The following is a 22,147-nucleotide window of genomic DNA, read 5'->3' as shown; positions in this document are numbered from 1 at the left end:
GTTCATTTTTGCTTTTGTTTCCCTTGCCTCTGGAGACGTGTTGAGTAAGAAGTTGCTGCGGCCAAGATCAAAGAGGTTTTTGCATGCTTTCTGCTCAAGAATTTTCATGGCTTCCTGTCTTACATTTAGGTCTTTCATCCATTTTGAGTTTATTTTTGTGTATGGTGTAATAAAGTGGTCCAGGTTCATTTTTCTGCATGTCACCGTCCAGTTTTCCCAGCACCATTTGCTGAAGAGACTGTCTTTATTCCATTGGATATTTTTTTCTGCTTTGTCAAAGATTAGTTGGCCATATGCTTGTGGGTCCATTTCTGGGTTCTCTATACTGTTCCATTGATCTGAGTGTCTGCTTTTGTACCAGTGCCATACTGTCTTAATGATTATAGCTTTGTAATATAGCTTGAAGTCTGATATTGTGATGCCTCCTGCTTTGTTTTTTTTCAAGATTGATTTGGCTACCCTGGGTCTTTTCCGGTTCCATACAAATTTTAGGAATGTTTTTTGTAGCTCTGTGAAGAATGCTGGTGTTATTTTGATAGGGATTGCATTGAATATGTAGAATGCTTTGGGTAGTATTGACATTTTAACATTATTTGTTCTTCCAATATTGAGCATGGAATACTTTTTCATTTTTTTGTGTCTTCTTCAATTTCTTTCATAAACTTTCTATAGTTTTCAGCACATTGGTTTTTCACCTCTTTGGTTAGATTTATTCCTAGGTATTTTATGGTTTTCAGTGCAATTGTAAGTGGGATTGATTCCTTGATTTCACATTCTGTTGCTTCATTGTTGGTGTATAGGAATGCAACTGATCACTGTGCATTCATTTTATATCCTGTAACTTTTCCGATTCATGAATCAGTTCTAGCAGTTTTTTGGTGGAATCTTTTGGGTTTTCCATGTAGGGTATCATGTCATCTGCAAAGAGTGTAAGTTTGACCTCCTCCTGGCCAATTTGGATGCCTTTTATTCCTTTGTGTTATCTGATGGCTGAGGCTAAGACTTCCACAATACTATGTTGAATAACAGTGGTGAGAGTGGACATCCTGTCTTGTTCCTGACCTTTGGGTGATAACTCTCACTTTTTCTCCATTGAGGATGATATTAGCGGTGGGTCTTTCATATATGGCTTTTATGATCTTGAAGTATGATCCTTATATTCCTACATTCTTGAGGGCTTTTATCAAGAAATGATGCTGTATTTTGTCAAATGCTTTCTCTGCATCTATTGAGAGGATCATATGGTTCTTGTCCTTTCTTTTAATGATGTGATGAATCACATTGATTGTTTTGCAGGTATTGAACCAGCACTGCATCCCAGGTATAAATCCCACTTGGTCATGGTGAATACTTTTTTTAATGTATTGTTGTTTCCAGTTGGCTATTATCTTGTTGAGGATTTTTGGATCCATGTTCATCAGGGAAATTGATCTATAGTTCTCCTTTTTAGTGGGGTCTTTGTCTGGTTTGGGAATCAAGGTAATTCTGGCTTCATAGAAAGAGTTTAGCAGTTTTCCTTCCATTTCTACTTTCTGGAACAGCTTCAAGAGAATAGGTGTTCACTCTTCCTTAAATGTTTGGTACAATTCCCCTGGAAAGCCATATGGCCCTGGATTCATGTTTTTTGGGAGGTTTTTATTACTAACTCTATTTTTTTACAGTTTTGGGGTCTATTCAAATCTTCTATTTCTTCCTGTTTCAGTTTTTGTAGTTTATATGTTTCTAGGAATTTGTCCATTTCTTCCAGTTTGACCATTTTATTGGTGTATCAATGCTCATAATATTCTCATTATCATTTTTATTTCTGCTGTGTTGGTTGTTATCTCTCCTCTTTCCTTCCTAATTTTATTCATTTGGGTCCTTTCCTTTTTCTTTTTGATAAAACTGGCTAGTGGTTTATCAATTTTGTTAATTCTTTCAAAGAACCAGCTTCTCATTTCATTGATATGTTCTACTGGTTTTTTTGTTTGTTTGTTTGTTTGTTTGTTTCAATAGCATTAATTTCTGCTCTAATCTTTATTAGTTCCTGTCTTCTGCTGGTTTTGGGTGTTATTTGCTCTTCTTTTTCCAGCTCTTTAAGGTATAAGGTTAGGTTGTGTACCTGAGATCTTTCTACCTTCTTTAGGAAGGCCTGGAGTGCTGTATACTTCCCTCTTATGACTGCCTTTGCTGTGTCCTAGAGGTTTTGGGCTCTGGTGTTATCATTTTCACTGGCTTCCATGTACTTTTCCTTTCCCCTTTAACTCCTTTGTTAGCCCATTCATTCTTTAGTAGGATGTTCTTTAGTCTTCAAATATTTGTCACCTTTCTAAATTTTTTCTTGTGGTTGATTTCGAGTTTCATAGCATTGTGGTCTGAAAACATGCACAGTATGATCTTGATCTTTTTGTACTTGTTGAGGGCTGCTTTGTGTCCCAGTATTTGGTCTATTCTGGAAAACGTTCCATGTGCACTCTAGAAGAATGTATATTCCACTGCTTTAGGATAAAATGTTCTGAATATATCTGTTAAGTCCATCTGGTTCAGTATGTCATTCAAAGCCATTTTTTCCTTGTTGATTTTCTGATTAGATGATCCATCCATTGCTGTAAGTGGGATGTTGATGTCCCCCTACTATTATGGCATTATTATCAATGAGTTTCTTTATGTTTGTGATTAAGTGATTTAAATATTTGGGTTATACCACATTTGGAGCATAAATGTTAACAATTGCTAGGTCTTCTTGGTGGATAAAGCCCTTGATTATGACATAATGCCCTTCTGCATCTCTTGATGCAGTCTTTATTTTAAAGTCTGTATTGTTATAAGTATGGCTACTCCTTCCACAATTTGGCTATTGTTGAGAGTGCTGCTATAAACATTGGGGTACAAATGTCCATCAACTGATGAATGGATAAAGAAATTGTGGTTTATATACACAATGGAATACTACGTGGCAATGAGAAAGAATGAAATATGGCCTTTTGTAGCAACGTGGATGGAACTGGAGAGTGTGATGCTAAGTGAAATAAGCCATACAGAGAAAGACAGATGGTTTCACTCTTATGTGAATCTTGAGAAACTTAACAGAAACCCATGGGGGAGGGGAAGGAAAAAAAAAAGAGGTTAGAGTGGGAGAGAGCCAAAGCATAAGAGACTGTTAAAAACTGAGAACAAACTGAGGGTTGATGGGGGGTGGGAGGGAGGGGAGGGTGGGTGATGGGTATTGAGGAGGGCACCTTTTGGGATGAGCACTGGGTGTTGTATGGAAACCAATTTGACAATAAATTTCATATATTGAAAAAAAAAGAAATATGGCTACTCCGGCTTTCTTTTGTTGATCATTAGCATGATAGATGGTTCTCCATCCCCGTATTTTCAATCTGAAGGTGTCTTTAGGTCTAAAGTGGGTCTCTTGTAAACAACATACAGATGGATCTTGTTTTCTTATCCATTCTGTTACCCTATGTCTTTTTATTGGACCATTGATATTTAGAGTGAGTACTGAAAGATATGGATTCATTTCCATTATATTGCTTGCAGAGTTGGAATTTCTGGTGTTGTTCTCTGGTCCTTTCTAGTTTTTGTTGCTTTTCGTATTTATTTATTTATTTTCATCTTTTTCCCCTCAGAGAGTCCCCCTGAAAATTTCTTCCAGGGCTTGTTTAATGGTCATGAACTCCTTTAATTTTTGTTCGTCTGGGAAACTTTTAATCTCTCCTTCTATTTTGAATGACAGCCTTGCTGGATGAAGAATTCTTGGCTGCATATTTTTCTGATTCAGCACATTTAGTATATCCTGCCACTCCTTTCTGGCCTGCCAAGTTTCTGTGGATAGGTCTAGCAAAGAATATTCTTAAGAAACTCTACAGTACCTAAGCCTATGCTCACAAAATTGTAGCTATTTAAAATATTATTACTAATCATTGTGAAACTGTATGGCCTCAAAACTCCTCTGCTTGCTACTATGCCATATTGTCTCTTTCCTATGTCATGAAATGTTGAGACATGTAGTGCCTTTGATTGTGCTTGCACTGCTTTCTATCATTGTCCAGCTTTTACACAGCGTTTGTGTTCCCAATCATTTAATTTCTGTGACTATGCAGCCTGATGAAATGTTGGGCTCTGACATTTCTCTTTGCACTAATCATTGGGGTTGATTTCATTATTGCATTATTCAATGGTTCCCTTCTTCCCTCACCACACGTGTGTCCTCCCAAAGTGGGTCCACTCTGGCCAAAAGCTCAGTCTCCCGAGACAAGAAAGATTCTCAAATACATATGAGATACTATATAAAAATGTAATCATAGCTTCTCTTCTTTTGTTCAGCACTTTTTATATCATATAAGACATTTTGGTTTTCTCCTTTCCTTTTTGAATAAGTAGTGCATACATGGTATGAAATTTTAAAAGATCAAAATGATATAGGAGTGAGAAATAGGTTTCCTCCATCCTTTCCTCAGCCATTCATTATTCCTGTCTTGAAGCAAACACTTTAACCAGTTTATTTGGTATTCTTTCCGAAATATTTGGTGCATTTAGTAACCCTCCACAACCCACCCCTACCCGTACAATGTACTTTGACTGCCCTTTTCACCTATTTTTGTCACACTGTGAGATAGGTGGTCTTCCCATGTTACAGATAAGGAATCTAAAGCTTAGAGATAGGAGGTAATTTGCCTACGGTTTTTCAGGAAGTAAGTGAAAAATCCAGGACTGATATTGCAATTCTTGTCTGCATTGTTTCCTCCACATTGTAAAGTGTCAGGTCCTATGTGGTAAACGGGAATGAAGACCTCTAAACACTTGCTGGTAGCTAGAGTGATTCTTAAAAATCCCCCCCCCCCAATTCCTTTAGTCATATTAGAATTGCTATGCCAGACTCTAGATGTAATGCTAGTGAGCATCAATTGCTAGTTAGCATTAGGGAGACAAAAATTCAGTCTTTCTAATTGTTTCCTGAAAATGTCCTCCTTTTACAGATCTATTCAGGTCCACCTGAAGAAAGTGCTACACCTCCAGTGCCTCCACCTCGAGTGACAGCAAGAAGGCACAAACCAATCACAATTTCAAAGCGCTTGTTGCGAGAAAGAACAGTTTTTTATACTTCTTCTGTGGATGAAAGTGAAGGTCGGTACTGAGGTACACTCTTAGCTTCTTAATAGTGATTAGACACAAAAAGTATATCGAAGAGCAGAAGTGGAGCCATATTTCTCAATATAAATATAGACTTTTTCTAGTACCTGAGCCAGGAAAAGCAAGGTTTGCAAAATTTGTGCCACTGAGAAATCGTTAGTGGATAGGACAGAGATGAACATGTAAAGCCAGATACCATGATCCCTAAGGAGGACAGTGGAAGATCCAAAATGTTCTAAGATATGTACCTCAGTGCATTGAAATGGGTGAACAATGTGTGTTCTGAATGTTCTGACATTTTTTTTAATGTTTTATTTTTATTTTTGAGAGAGAGAGAGTAGGCAAGGGGCAGTGAAAAAGGAAGATAGAACTGAAGCAGGTTCTGCGCTGACAGTAGAGAACCTGATGCGGGGCTTGAACTCATAAATATTGAGATCAGGACCTAAAATAAAGTCAGACGCTTAACCGACTAAACTAGCCAAGCACCATGAATACTCTCAGATTTTAAATTCAAGTTTAGTTTCCATGGAGGAGTGATCTCAGCAAGTTGACTGAATAGGAGTTTTCTTTGCTGTTTCCCCATGGTGAAATTAATTTCAGCAAACTTTCATGCATGAAAATCCCTTCATAAGAACTATACAATCCAGCTGAGAGATTACAGCACCTGAGGGGAGCACAGAAATAAGAAATAGTGCATTGCAGAGGGTAGGGAGGACATTTTAATATTAAACATATCACACCTCTCCCAAGCTAACAAAGCACAGTACAGAGAGAGATAGCCAACCTCTGCATGGGTGAAGGAGAGTAAAGTGAACACCTGACTTCACAACCCCAGCAGCAGACCCACCCCAGTGAACCCAATTACCCATCTTACATTGATCCATCTCCAGGGTGGCACCCACAGACCTAGGCTCTAGGCCTGCCCCAGCTATTACTTGGAACCCCAAGCTTCAGGACTAACACAGCACCAGGATGTCCCTGTGGCCCCAGCCTGGCCCCTGCAGCCCTACCCTATAGAATGCAACCACAGACCCAGCCTCCAGGCAGGCCTCCTGTAGATCCACACTACAGGTCTGCCCCAGTGCCAGACCAGCCCCCTGGTCCCAGACTGCAAGCTTGCCCCTGAAGATTCAGGCGGAAAGTTTGGCCAACTGACCCAGGCACCAGACCAGCCTACCCAAGGACTCCAACACTGATCATACCTGTGTAGCCCATCAGCTGGGCCACCCAAAATCTCTGTTTGCTCTGACTCTAAAGGGCTTTCCTTTCCAATCATCTGTAATGACAGGGAGATGTGCCTACATCTTCAAATAGACAACCACCGACACAAGACCACAAGACACAAGAATCAGGAATATCCAGGGGAAATGACACCAATAAAGGAGCAAAATAAGGCATCAGAAACTCACCCAAAAGAAGTAGAGATCTATTAACTGTCAGACAAAGAATTCCAAATAATTGTCTGTAAGATGCCTAGTGAACTAAAAGACAATGCAGATTGACCACTAAATAAAATCAAGAAAACAATACACAAGAAGTTCAAGAAAGTGATAGAAACCATAGGGAAAAAACCAAACAGAAAACCTGGAGCTGAAAAATGAGTGCACTGAAAAATTCAATAGAGTGCTTTATCACTAAGAAGAAGAAAGGATCATCGAGCTCAAAGATGGGTCACTTGAAATTACCCAGTCAAGGAACAAAAAGAAAAATAATTGAAAAAAAGTGAAAAAAACTTGAGACTTATAGAACATTGTCTAACGAATATACGTATCATGGGAGTCCTGGAAGGAGGAAAGAAAGAAGGGTAGAGAAAGCTTATTTAAAGAAATAATGAGAAACTTCATAAATAAGAGAGGGACATGAACATCCAGATCATCAAAGCCCAAATAAACCCAAATAGACTAAGCATATTTTTCACCAAGACAGATTATAATAAAATTCTCAAAATTCCAAGACAGAGAACTTTGAACACTACAAGAGAAAAATGAGTCATCACATACAAAGAAACTCCCATGGACGCCTGGGTGGCTTAGTCAGTTAAGTGTCTGATTCTTCATTTTAGCTAAGGTCATGATCTCACAGTAGTGAGATTCAGCCCAATGTTGGGCTCTGCACTGAGTGTTGAATCTGCTTGAGATTCTCTCTCCCATTCCCTCTACCCCTCCCTTGCTCTCTCTGTCTCTCTTCCTCTCTCTCTCAAAAAAAAAAAAATAGAAATAAAAACAAGTAAATGAAAAACAAACTCCCATAATACTATGAGCAATTGTTCAGCACAAACTTTGCAGGCCAGGGGACAGTGGGATGATATATTTAAAATACTGAAAGGAAGTTTTAAAAACCTTCCAACCAAGAATAATATACCAGACAAAACAATCCTTAAGAAATGAAGAAGAGAGAAAACTTTTCCATAAAAATACAAAAGTTAAGGGAGTTCATCACCACTAGACCTAATTTATAAGAAATGCTAAAAAAAAGATTATTCAAGTTGAGACAAATGAACACTAGCAAGAAAAAAACATGAAAGTATAAAACTCATTAGTGAAGATATAGTCAAATTGAGAATACTCTAATAGTATAATACTGATGGGTAAATAACTTTTTAAAAGTTTTTATTTTATTTCCAGTTAGCTAACATACAGCGTTATGATAGTTTCTGATGTACAGTATAGTAATTCCATACTTCCATACATCACTCCATGCTCATCGTGACAAATGCACTCCCTAAACCCCATCACCTATTTAACCCATCCCCCACTCCCTTCTGGTAAACATCAGTTTGTTCTCTATAATTAAGAGTATGTTTCTTGATTTGTCTGTCTCTAAATTTTTTCCCTTTGCTTGTTTTGTTTCTTAAATTCCACATGAGTGAAATCATAAGGTATTTGTCTTTCTCTGACATTTTCCTTAATGTGTATATCACTTTTAACTCTAGTACAAAAGTTAAAATACAGAAGTATTAAAAATGAATAGAGCTCTAGTAATTTTTAGTAAATACAAAATTTAAAGAGATATAAAGTATGACATCAATAACATAAAATGTAGAGGGAGAAGAAGTTGAACTGTAGTCAAGTGCAGATATTTTGTTTTGTTGTTGTTGTTTTTTAATATGAAATTTATTGTCAAATTGGTTTCCATACAACGCCCAGTGCTCATTCCAACAGGTGCCCTACTCCATGCCCATCACCCACTTTCCCCTACCTCCTACCCCCCATCAACACTCTGTTCTCAGTTTTTAAGAGTCTCTTATGTTCTGGCTCCCTCCCTCTCTAAACTTTTTTTTCCCTTCCCCTGCCCTATGGTCTTCTGTTAAGTTTCTCGGGATCCACATAAGAGTGAAAATATATGGTATCTGTTTTGCTCTGTATGACTTATTTCACTTAGCATAACACTCTCTAGTTCCATCCACGTTGCTACAAAAGGCCATATTTCATTCTTTCTCATTGCCACATAGTATTCCATTGTGTATATAAACCACAATTTCTGTATCCATTCATCCGTTGATGGACATTAAGGCTCTTTCCATAATTTGGCTATTGTTGAAAGTTCTGCTATAAACACTGGGATACAAGTGCCCCTATGCATCAGTACTCCTGTATCCCTTGGGTAAATTCCTAGCAGTGCTATTGCTGGGTCATAGGGTAGATCTATTTTTAATTTCTTTAGGAACCTCTGCACTGTTTTCCAGAGAGGCTGCACCAGTTTGCATTCCCACCAACAGTGCAAGAAGGTTCCCATTTCTCCACATCCTCTCCAGAATCTATAGTTTCCTGATTTGTTCATTTGAGCCACTCTGACTGGCATGAGGTGGTATCTCAGGGTGGTTTTGATTTGTATTTCCCTGATGAGGAGCGACCTTGAGCATCTTTTTATGTGCCTTTGGCCATCTGGATGTCTTCTTTAGAGAAGTGTCTATTCATGTCTTCTGCCCATTTCTTCACTGGGTTATTTGTTTATCGGGTGTAGAGTTTGACGAGTTCTTGATAGATTTTGTATACTAGCCCTTTGTCCAATATATCAATTGCAAATATCTTTTCCCATTCCGTTGGTTGCCTTTTAGTTTTGTTGGTTGTTTCCTTTGCTGTGCAGAAGCTTTTTATCCTCATAAGGTCCCAGTAATTCATTTTTGCTTTTAATTCCCTTGCCTTTGGGGATGTGTCAAATAAGAGATTGCTACGGCTGAGGTCAGAGAGGTCTTTTCCTGCTTTCCTCTAGGGTTTTTGATGGTTTCCTGTCTCACATTCAGGTCCTTTATCCATTTTCAGTTTATTTATGTGAATGGTGTGAGAAAGTGGTCTAGTTTCAACCTTCTGCATGTTGCTGTCCAGTTCTCCCAGCACCATTTGTTAAAGAGACTGTCTTTTTTCCATTGGATGTTCTTTCCTGCTTTGTCAAAGATTAGTTGGCCATACTTTTGTGCGTCCAATTCTACAGTCCCTATTCTATTCCATTGGTTTATGTGTCTGTTTTTGTGCCAATACCATGTTGTCTTGATAATTACAGCTTTGCAGTAGAGGCTAAAGTCTGGGATTGTGATTCTTCCTGCTTTGGTCTTCTTCTACAAAATTACTTTGGCTATTCAGGGTCTTTTGTGGTTCCATGCAAATATTAGGATTGCTTGTTCTAGCTTTGAGAAGAATGCTGGTGCAATTTGGTTGGGATTGCATTGAATGTGTAGATAGCTTTGGGTAGTGTTGACATTTTAACAATATTTACTCTTCCAATCCATGAGCATGGAATATGTTTTTCTATTTTTTATATCTTCTTCAGTTTCCTTCATAAGCTTTCTATAGTTTTCAGCATACAGATCTTTTACATCATGGTTAGGTTTATTCCTAGATATTGTATGATTCTTGGTGCAATTGTGAATGGGTAAGTTTCTTTATTTGTCTTTCTGTTGCTTCATTATTAGTGTATAAAAATGCAACTGATTTCTGTACATTGATTTTGTATCCTGCGACTTTGCTGAATTCATGTATCAGTTCTAGCAGATTTTTGGTGGAGTTTATCGGGTTCCATGTGTAATATCATGTGATCTGCAAAAAGTGAAAGCTTGACTTCATTTTGCCAATGTTGATGACTTTGATTTCCTTTTTTTGTCTGATTCCTGATGCTAGAACTTCCAACACTATGTTAAACAACAGCGGTGAGAGTGGACATCCATATCGTGTTCCTGATCTCAGGGGGAAAGCTCTCAGTTTTTCCCCATTGTGGATCATATTAGCTGTGGGCTTTTCATAAATGGCTTTGATGATGTTTAAGTATGTTCCTTCTCTCCTGACTTTCTCGAGGGTTTTTATTAAGAAAGGATGCTGAATTTTGTCCAATGATTTTTCTGCATCAATTGACAGGATCATATGGTTCCTTTCTTTTCTTTTATTAATGTGATGTATCACATTGATTTCTTTGTGAATGTTGAACCAGCCCTGCATCCCAGGACTGAATCCCACTTGATTGTGGTGAATAATTCTTTTTATATGCTGTTGAATTCGATTTGCTAGTGTCTTGTTGAGAATTTTTGCATCCATATTCATCAGGGATATTGGCCTGTAGTTGTGTTTTTTTGTTGTTGTTGCTGGGTCTCTGTCTGGTTTCAGAATGAAAGTAATGCTGGCTTCATAGAATGAGTCTGGAAGTTTTCCTTCCTTTTCTATTTTGTGGAACGGCTTGAGAAGGACAGGGATTATCTCTGCTTTAAATGTCTGGTAGAATTCCCCTGGGAAGCCATCTGGTCCTGGACTTTTATTTGATAGGAGATTTTTGATAACTAATTCAATTTCTTTGCTGGTTATGGGTCTGTTCAAGTTTTCTATTTCTTCCTGTTTGAGTTTTGGAAATGTGTGGGTGCTTAGGAATTTGTCCACTTCTTCCAGGTTGTCCAATTTGTTGGCATATAATTTTTCATAGTATTCCCTGATACTTGCTTGCATTTCTGAGGGATTGGTTGTAATAATTCCACTTTCATTCATGATTTTACCTATTTGGGTCATCTCCCTTTTCTTTTTGAGAAGCCTGGCTAGAGGTTTATCAATTTTGTTTATTAAAAAAAAAAAAACTCTTGGTTTCTTTGATCTGCTGTACTGGTTTTTTTTTTTTTGAATTCTATATTTTTAATTTCTACTCTGCTGTTTATTATTTCTATTCTTCTGCTGGGTTTGGGGTGTCTTTGCCCTTCTGATTCTAGTTCCTTTAGGTGTGCTGTTAGGTTTGTATGCAGGATTTTTCCTGTTTGTTGAGATAGGCCTGGATTGCAATGTATTTTCTTTTTAAGACTCCCTTTGCTACATCGAAAAAGTTTGCATTGTTGTATTTTCATTTTCGTTTGTTTCTGTATATTTTTAAATTTCTTCTCTAATTGCCTTGTTGACCCATTCATTCTTCCGCAGTGTATTCTTTAACCTCCATGCTTTTGGAGGTTTTCCAGAATTTTTCCTGTGGTTGATTTCAAGCTTCATAGCATTGTGGTCTGAAAGTGTGCATGGTATGATCCCAATTCTTTTATACCTATGAAGGGCTGTTTTGTGACCCAGTATGTGATCTATCTTGGAGAACATTGCATGTGCACTGAAGAAGAAAGTATATTCTGTTGCTTTGGGATGCAGAGTTCTAAATAGATCTGTCAAGTCCATCTGATCCAATGTATCATTCAGGGCCCTGGTTTCTTTATTGATCCTGTGTCTATATGATCTATCCATTGTTGTAAGTAGGGTACTAAATTCCCCTTCAATTACCACATTCTTATCAATAAGGTTGCTTGTGTTTGTGATTGTTTTATATATTTGGGGACTCCCATATTCAGCGAATAGACATTTATAATTTTTAGCTCTTCCTGATGGATTGACCCTGTAATTATTATATAATGCCCTTCTTCATTTCTTGCTACAGCTTTTAATTTAAAGTCTTCTTTGTCTGTTATAAGTATGGCTACTACAGCTTTCTTTTGACTTCTAGTAGCATGATAGATAGTTTTACATCCCCTCACTTTCAATCTGAAGGTGTCCTCCGGTCTAAAATGAGTCTCTTGTGGAAAGCAATTAGATGGGTCTTTTTTTTTTATCCATTCTGATACCCTATGTCTTTTGGTTGGAGCATTTAGTCCATTTACATTCAGTGTTACTATAGAAAGATATGGGTTTGGAGTCACTGTGATGTCTGTAGGTTTCATGCTTGCAGTGATGTCCCTGGTACTTTGTGGTCCTTGCAACATTTCACTCATAGAATCCCCCTTAGGATCTCTTGTAGGGATGGTTTAGTGGTGATGAATTCCTTCATTTTTTGTTTGTTTGGGAAGACCTTTATCTCTCCTTCTAGTCTAAATGCCAGACTTGCTGAATAAAGGATTCTCGGCTGCATATTTTTTCTGTTCATCACATCGAAGATTTCCTGCCATTCCTTTCTGGCCTGCCAAGTTTCAGTAGATAGGTCTGCCACCAGTATTATAGGTGTCCCTTTATATGTTAGAGCCTGTTTAACCCCTAGCTGCTTCCAGAATTTTCTCTGTATCCTTGTATTTTGCCAGTTTCACTATATGTCATGCAGAAGTTCGATTCAAGTTATGTCTGAAGGGACTTCTCTGTGCCTCTTGGAATTCAATGCTTTTTTCCTTCCCCAGATCAGGGAAGTTCTAAGCTATGATTTGTTCAGGTACACCTTCAACCCCTTTCTCTGTCTCTTCTTCTGTAATTCCTATTATACGAATATCGTTCCTTTTGATGCATCACTTAGTTCTCTAATTCTCGCCTCATACTCCTGGATATTTTTTATCTCTCTTTTTCTCAGCTTCCTCTTTTTCCATAATTTTATCTTCTAATTCACCTATTCTCTCCCCTGCCTCTTCAATCCAGGCTGTGGTTGCCTCCATTTTATATTGCACCTTATTTATAGCATTTTTTAGCTCCTCATGACTATTTCTGAGTCCATTGATCTCTGTAGCAATAGATCCTCTGCTGTCCTCTATACTTTTTTCAAGCCCAGCGATTAATTTTATGACTATTTTTCTAAATTTTGTTCCATTATATTGCTAACTTCGGTTTTGATCAATTTGTTAGCTGTCGCTACTTCCTGGAGTTTCTTTTGAGGAGAATTCTTCCATTTTGTCATTTTGGACAATCCCTGGGGTGGCGGGGAACTACAGGGCACTTGCCCTGTGCTGTCTGGTGTAACTTGTGTTGGTGGGCGGGGCCACAGTCAGACCTGATGTCTTCCCCCTGCCCACTGCTGGGGCCACAATCAGACTGGTGTGTACCTTATCTTCCCCTCTCCCAGAAATAGGGCTCACTGTGGAGTGGTGTGGCCCCTGTCTGGGCTACTTGCACACTGCCAGGCTTGTAGTGCTACTCTGATGGGATCTGGTGTGGATCTACAAGGTGCACAGGGGCGGGAGGCTCAGGCTTAGCTTGCTTTGTGTTCAGTGGTCCCCTGAGGGAGGTGCCCTGCAGCACCGTGAGGGAGGCAGGTAGACTCGTCAGAGGGATGGATCCACAGAAGCACAGCATTGGGTGTTTGTGAGGTGCAAGCACATTTGGTGATGGGAACTGGTTCCCTTTGGGATTTAGTTTGGGGGATGGGAGAGGGAGATGGTGCTGGCCAGCGCCTTTGTTCCCCAGTGAGCTGATCTCTGTCTTCCAGGGCTCAACACCTCTCTTTCCCGGTGTCCTCTTGCCCACCCACTATCTGAGCAGAGCTGCTGACTTATAACATTCCAGGTGTTAAGTCCCGCTGGCTGTCAGAACTCATGGAGTCTGGCCCCTCCACTTTTGCAAGCTAGTCTCAGGGATTCCACCTTGCTGGGCAGGCTGCCCCTCCACCACCCTGGCTGTCCTCCCACCAGTCCGTGTAGCACGCACGCCTCTCTGCCCTTCCCACCCTCTTCTGTGGGCCTCTTGTCTATGCTTGGCTCCAGAGAGTCTGTTCTGCTAGTCTTCTGACTGTTTTCTGGGTTATTTCTAGGCAGCTATGGGTGGAATATAAGTGGTTAGCAGAATGAGGTGAGCCCACCGTCCTCCTACACTTCCATCTTCTCTATATCCAAGTGCAGAGATTTTGTAAACAAATTTACTTTGTTATTAGATTAAATCAATGGCTATAACTGTACAAAGTTTTAAACTTTATGATACTCACAAATACAAAATCTGTAGTAGATACGCAAAAGATAAGGAGAAAGGAGTCAAAGTATACACTATAAAAAAATCACCAGGAAAGATAGCAAACAGGAGAAATGGAATACAAAGGAATGAGAAACAATTAACAAAATGCCAATGTAAGTTCTTAACTACCAATATAGGCACACTTCATTTTACTGTCCTTCACTTTATTTGCATTTCACAAGCACTGTGTTGTTTTTGTTGTTGTTGTTGTTGTTGTTGTTGTTGTTTATGAATAGAATGTTTGTGGCAGCCCTGTATTTAGCAACTCTATTGGCATCATTTTTTTCCCCAACGGCATTTGCTCACTTAATGTCTCTGTATCACATTTTGGTAATTTTTGCGATATTTTGAACTATTTAATTATTGTCATATTTGTTACAGTGATATATGATCAGTGATCTTTGATGTTACTATTGTATTTGTTTTGAGGCACCATTAATAGTTTTCATATAAGATGGCAAACTTAATTGATACAGGTTGTGTTCTGACTGCTTTATCAGCTGGCCATTCCCCCATATGTATTCCTCTCATCATTCTTCTCTGAGACACAGCAATACTGAAATGAGTCCAATTAAATAGCCCTACAATAACCTGAAAGTGTTTAAGTGAAAGAAAGAGTTGAAGATTTCTCATTTAAAATCAAAGCTAGAAATAATTAAGCTTAGTGAGGAAAGCATGTTGAAAGCTAAGATAGGCTGAAAGCTAGGCTTCTTGTGCCAAACAGCCATGTTCTGAATGCAAAAACAAAACAAAACAAAACGTAGGAAATAGAAAATGCTACTCCAGTGAATAAATGAATGATAAGAAAGCAAAACAGCCTTCTTGCTGATATGGAGACAGTTTCATTCATTTGGATAGAAGATCAGAATAGCCATAACATTCCCTTAAGCCAAAGCCTAATCAAGAGCAATGCCCTAACTCTCTCTTCAATTCTATAAAGGCTAAGAGAAGCGAGGAAGGTGAAAAGAAAAGTTTGAAACTATCAGAGGTTCATTCATGAGGATTTTTTTGTTTTGTTTTTAATTTTATTCATTTATTTATTTATTTATTTATTTATTTTAAAATTTACATCCAAATTAGTTACCATAAAGTGTAACAATGATTTCAGAAGTAGATTCCTTAATGCCCCTTACCCATTTAGCCCATCCCCCCTCCCACAACCACTCCAGTAACCCTCTATTTTGTTCTCCATATTTAAGAGTCTCTTATGTTTTGTCCCTTTCCCTGTTTTTACATTATTTTTACTTCTCTTCCCTTATGTTCATCTGTTTCATCTCTTAAAGTCATCATATGAGTGAAGTCATATGATTTTTGTCTTTCTCTTACTGACTAATTTCATTTATCATAATACCCTCCAGTTCCATCCAAGTAGTTGCAAATGGCAAGATTTCATTCTTTTTGATTGCCGAGTAATACTCCATTGTATATATATACCACATCTTCTTTATCCATTCAAAAATCGATGGACATTTGGGCTCTTTCCATACTTTGGCTATTGTTGCTAGTGCTGCTATAAACATTGGGGGTGCAAGTGTCCCTTCAAAACAGCACACCTGTATCCCTTGGATAAATACCTAGTAGTGCAATTGCTGAGTCATAGGGTAGTTCTATTTTTAGTTTTTTGAGGAACCTCCATACTGTTTTCCAGAGTGGCTGCACCAGCTTGCATTCCCACCAAAAATGCAAATGAGATCCTCTTTCTCTGCATCCTTGCCAACATCTGTTGTCTGAGTTGTTCATGTTAGCTATTCTGACACGTGTAAGGTGCTATCTCATTGTGGTTTTCATTTGTATTTCCCTGATGATGAGTGATGTTGAGCATTTTTTCATGTATTGGTTGACCATCTGGATGTCTTCTATGGAGAAGTGTCTATTCATGTCTTTTGCCCATTTCTTCACTGGATTATTCGTTTTTTGGGTGTTAGTTTGATAAGTTCTTTATAGATTTTGTATACTAACCCTTTATCTGATGTATCATGTGCAAATATCTTCTCCCATTCTGTCACTTGCCTTTTAGTTTTGCTGATTGTTTCCTTCGCTGTGCAGAAGCTTTTTATTTTGATGAGGTCCCAGTAGTTCATTTTTGCTTTTGTTTTCCCTGCCTCTGGAGACGTGTTGAATAAGAAGTTGCTACAGTCAAGGTCAAAGAGGTTTTTGCCTGTTTTCTCCTCAAGAATTTTCATGGCATCCTGTCTTACATTTAGGTCTTTTATCCATTTTGAATTTATTTTTGTGTATGGTGTAAGAAAGTGTTCCAGATTCATTCTTCTGCATGTCACTGTCCAGTTTTCCCATTTGCTGAAGAGACTGTCTTTATTCCATTGGATATTCTTTGTTTCATGAGGTTTAAAGAGAAAAGCCATTGCCATAACATAAAAGAGGAAGGTGAAGAAGCAAGCACTGATGTAGAAGTTGCATCAAGTCATCCAGATGTAGATAAGATAATTAGTGAAGGTGGCAACACTAAACAACAGATTTTCAGTGTAGATGAAACAACCTTATATTGGAAGGAGATGCCATGTAGCATAGCTAGATGAGAAGAAATCAATGCTTGGCTTCAAAAGATAGGCTAACTCTTGTTATGGGCTAATGTAGCTGGTTCCATTAGGTTGAGACCAATGCTCATTTACAATTCCAAAAATCCTAAGGCAGTCTTCAGTATTACACTAAATCTACTCTGCCTGTGCACTATAAATGGAACAAGAAAGTCTGGATGACACCACATCTGTTTTTATAAACAGATGGTTTACTGATTATTTTAAGCCCACTATTGAGACATACAGTGAGAAAAAGAATACTATCAAAATACTACTGCTCATTGTCAGTATCCAGTGGTCACCCAAAAGCTGTGTATGTTAGAGATGTACAATAAGATTTATGTTGTTTTCATGCCTGCTAACATGACATCCATTCTGCAGACCTTGGATCAAGGAGTAATACTAACTTTCAAGTCTTATTCTTTAAGATATACATTTGTAATGCTATAGCTGTCATACAGAGTGATTCTTCTGATGGACCTGGGCAAAGTAAGTTGAAAACTTTCTGGAAAGAAAACACCGTTCTAGATGCCATTAAGAACATTTTTGGTCATAGGAAGAGGCCAAAAAGTCAACATTAACAGGAGTTTTAAAGAAGTTGATTCCAACCCTCATGGATGACATTGAAGGGTTCAAAATTTCAGTGGAGGAAGTAACTGCAGATGTGGTGGAGATAGTAAGAGAACTATAATTGGAAGTGACTGAATTGCTGCAATCTCACGATAAAACTTCAACAGATGAGGGGCACCTGGATGGCTCAGTCAAACACCTGACTTTGGCTCAGGTCATGATCTCTTGGTTCACAAGTTTGAGCCCTGCATCGGGCTCTGTGCTGACAGCTCAGAGCCTGGAGCCTGCTTCAGATTCTGTGTCTCCCTCTGTTTCAGCCCCTCCCTTGCTCATACTCTGTCTTTCTCTCTCAAAAATAAATAAAACATTATAACTTTTTTTTTAAAGAAAAACTTCAATAGATGAGGATTTGCTTCTTATGGATGAGCAAAGAAAGTGGTTTCTTGATAATCTATTCCTGGTGAAGATGCTGTAAATATTTTGAAATGACAACAAAGGATTTTGAATATCAATAAACTTAGTTGATAAAGCAGTGACAATGTTTGAGAGGATTGAGTCCAATTTTGAAGGAACTTCTGTGGGAGGTGCAGCAAGTGCAGGAGGAGCTGGGTGCCTGACTGTTGCACAGGCGGGCACAGGGACCTGAAGTCACAGCCACTGCTACATTATTGGGGGCCTGGGATGCACCACAGGGGCTAAGCACCTTTGGAGCCTTGAGCTCTCCAGTCACAGGGCACACTGGCAGCATGGGAGCATAAGCTGTGGTAGGAGTTGGGTCAATGCCAGCAAGTCCTGTTACTACAAGAGCTGGACCAGGGAGTCTGAGTCCACCTGACTTATCTACACCAAATTGGGTGTGCCACCTGATGTCTCTGCCACTGACAATGGCTATGAAGTCAGTGGCCTGCATGCAGGTGTGTTGGAAGATGGACTGTCTTTCAATGGTATGCCCTGATCTATGGCCCCAGAGAAGAAGATGAGCTGTGGAACCCGGTGCTTGAACCCCCAGAGCCTCAACTCAGGCTCTCTGACCCAGAAACATAATAGCCTTCAGATCACAGAGACTAAAAGAGATGCTAAGTGAATGTCTGCAAAAGAAGTCACCATTAATGTCAAAGAAAGTATCTGACAGGGGGACACAGGTTGAAAAATCATGAAGAACTGTATTAACTAGAAGAGTGTCAACTAGAAGGATAGATTGACTTCTTTGGTGCCCTTCACATCAAGGAGTCTTGAATAAGTGAGTGGCCCTTACTGAGCATGACTGCTGCTGAGTTCCTTGAGAGATTGTCTTACCTGGCAGCCAGTGGCTGCCTGGGCTTTGGGGATATTCTCAGCCTCCTAATTACCACAAAAATGTATTGGCACAGTACTTGCATATGGTAATAAACTGAATGTGCAATTTGTTTGCCCGTGCAACTCTTGCAATATGGTCTTATGTAAAAGTGGTGAGCCAAAGCCACAGGAAAGTTTATGAAACAGAGAAAAGTAGCAGGAATACATTCATTCCCTGGGTAAAAAAGGCTCACACGGGTTCTAAGTTCTCCTGACCATGTTAGTGTGCACTGTTTCAGGCCAGCTTATTCTTTCATTCTTCCTTTCTGACTACCACCACCATAAGGAAGCTTACCATGTTCACTTTAAAGTTGTCTTCCACCTAACTGTAAACCCAGATATAGGAGAAATCAAGAAACAGGAAAACTCCCTGTTATACTTATTTCCTTAGCTCAGTGTGAGACAGATTGAGATCAAGTTTCACACAAAATAACCCCACCAACACCCAAAGTGTGTTTTGGGAGGTTTCTAGGATGCAGTCACATCCATTTCTCATCTGCCTTCAATGTCCCCTCTTCCTGGTGTCCATGTCAGCCTCTGTACAACAATATCATGGTCATTGTGATCAACACATCCAACCTAGGATGCCCCTCAGGGCTCAGCCAGGCATTGCATTTTCATAGCTTTCCAGTTCTCTTTGCTTATTATCTTGAGTGTTCTCTCCAGTTGGGTCATTTGCAATTGTTAATCAAAGAGTGGACACTGCTTGGGGTGCCTGGGTGGCTCAGTCCGTTGGGCATCTGACTTCGGCTCAGGTCATGATCTCACGGTCTGTGAGTTCAAGCCCCACGTCGGGCTCTGTGCTAACAGCTCAGAGCCTGTAACCTGCTTCGGATTCTGTGTCTCCCTCTCTCTCTACCCCTCCCACGCTCATGCTCTGTCTCCCTCTCTGTCAAAAATAAATACACATTAAAAAATTTTAATAAAAAAAGAGTGGACACTACTTACAAGAGGGAGGTAATCCATAAAATATTGGCAGCACACACAGCTTCCCTTTTGCCTCTCATACACAGTTCCAGGATTATGCCATTTGCTATCTGTGAAGGAATCACTTTAGAAAGCCATTACCTGGTTAATGTGCATTCACATTGACATTAGACTGATGCTCACTGTGTTAAAAATCAGAGGCAGTGAAAAATGTTTTAAAAGATTACAATTATCTGACATTAAACACGTTAAGCTGGAGGTATCTTCCTCCAAAGTAATGTAGCATGATTTTTAAAGGATTGTTAACACGCCCGGATTGGGATAAAGTTATACCAAACAATACCAATAAACTCCATATTTATCAGGAAAAAAATAAGCTGTACTGTGGGTAAAATGCCATCAAAGAGCATTGCATGTTAAAGAGAAATGGTTTGTGAAAGGAAATGTCAATCAATGCAGCAAACTTCATGATTGTCTTATTTTGAGAAATTCCCACAGCCAGTCTACAAAAGACTCATTATAGACTTGAGGACACCTGCAGATTGAAGGTGAGGGGATGGAAAACAATCTGTCATGCTAATGGATGTCAAAAGAAAGCCAGGATGGCCATACTTATATCAGACAAACTAGACTTTAAATTAAAGACTGTTACAAGAGATGAATAAGGGCCTTATATCATAATTAAGGGGTCTATCCATCAATAAGAGCTAATAACTGTAAATGTTTATGCCCCCAACTTTTAAGCCCAAATATATGTCAATCACAAACCTAAGCAAACTTATTGATAATAATACTGTAATTGTAGGTGACTTTAATACTCCACTTACAACAATGGACAGATCATATGGCAGGAAATCAATAAAGAAACAATGGCCTTGAATGATACACTGGACCACATGGACTTGACAGATATATTCAGAACTTTTCATCCCAAAGCAGCAGAATATATATTCTTCTTGAGTGCACATTGAACAGTCTCCAAAATAGATCACATACTGGGTCACAAAATATAAGAGGATTGAGATCATACCATGCATATTTTAACATCACAACACTATGAAACATGAAATCAACAACAAGAAAAAATTTGGGAAGCCTCCAAATTCATGGAAGTTAATGACCACCCTATTAAAGAATGAATGGGTGAACCAGGAAATTAAAGAAGAAATTAAAAACATATCCCGAAGCAAATAAAAATGAAAATATGACAATCCAAACACTTTGGGATGCAGCAAAGGCCATTCTATGAATAAAATATGTTACAATTCAGATCTATCTCAAGAAACAATAAAAATCTGTATTTGGATACAGAACCTAACCTTACACCTAAAGAACTAGAAGCAGAGCAGCAAGGAAACCCCAAAGCCAGCAGAAGAAGAGAAATAATAAAGATTAGAGCAGAAACAATATAGAATTCAGAAAAACAGTAGAACATATCAATGAATCTCATAAGTGTTTGTTTGAAAGAATAAACAAAATTGATAAACCCCTAGCCTGATTTCTCAAAAATAAAAGAGAGAGAACCCAAATAGGTAAAATCACTAATGAAAGGGGAGAGATCACAACCAACACCACAAAAATACGAACAAATATTAGAGAATACTATGAAAAATTACATTCCAATAAACTGGACAATCTGGAAGAAACAGACAAATTCGTTGACACCCACACACTAACAAAATTCAAACGGGAAGAAATAGAAAATTTGGATAAAGCCATAACCAGCAAAAAAAATTGAATCAGTTATCAAGTCTCCCAACAAATAAGAGTTCTGGGCCAGATGGCTTCCTAGGGGAATTCTACCAGACATTTAAAGCAGAGTTAATACCTGTTCTTCTCATGCTGTTCCAAAAACTTGGAAGGAAAGCTTCCAGACTCATTCTATGAAGCCAGCATTACCTTGATTCCCAAAAGCAGACAAAGACCCCACTAAAAAGGAGAATTACAGGCCAATATCCCTGATGAACATGGATGCAGAAATTCAGAAGAAGATAGTAGCAAATCGAATTCAACAGTATATTAAAAGAATTATTCACCATGGTCATGTGGGATTCATTCCTGGGCTGCAGGGATGGTTCAATATCTGCAAATCAATCAATGTGATGCATCACATTAGTAGAAGAAAAGATAAGAAACATCCTGTCAATAGATGCAATAAAAAGCATTTGACAAAATACAGCATCCTTTCTTGATAAAAAAAAAAAAACCTTGAGAAAGTCGGGATAGAAGGAACATACCTTAATATCATAAAAGCCATATGTGACAGTCCCACCACTAATATCATCCTCAATGGGGAAAAACTGAGAGCTTTCCCCCTGAGATCAGGAACATGACAGAGATGTCCACTCTCACTATTGTTGTTTAACATAGTGTTGGAAGTCTTACCCTCAGCAATCAGACAACAAAATGAAATAAAAAGCATCAAAATTGTCAAAGAAGAAGTCAAACTTTCACTTTTTTCAGATGGCATGATACTCTTCATTGAAAACTCAAAAGACTCCACCAAAAAAAACTACTACA

At 38.7% G+C, this 22,147-nt stretch overlaps 1 protein-coding gene across 6 annotated transcripts in view; it reads left to right on the top strand.

Annotated features, from left to right (window-relative positions):
* The window catches only part of OPHN1 (oligophrenin 1), a 636,611-nt gene that overhangs the window by 542,861 nt on the left and 71,603 nt on the right, over positions 1 to 22,147 (top strand). For all 6 annotated transcript variants that reach the window (XM_043570205.1, XM_043570202.1, XM_043570207.1 and 3 more), the window contains exon 20: positions 4,962 to 5,109. In XM_043570205.1, the coding sequence (XP_043426140.1) occupies positions 4,962 to 5,109 (148 nt within the window). The remainder of the gene's footprint in view (positions 1 to 4,961; positions 5,110 to 22,147) is intronic.

The sequence above is a fragment of the Prionailurus bengalensis genome, chromosome X (genome assembly GCF_016509475.1).
Source record: "Prionailurus bengalensis isolate Pbe53 chromosome X, Fcat_Pben_1.1_paternal_pri, whole genome shotgun sequence".
Classification (NCBI taxonomy): Eukaryota; Metazoa; Chordata; class Mammalia; order Carnivora; family Felidae; genus Prionailurus; species Prionailurus bengalensis.
This window is presented reverse-complemented; position numbering and strand designations above follow the sequence as displayed.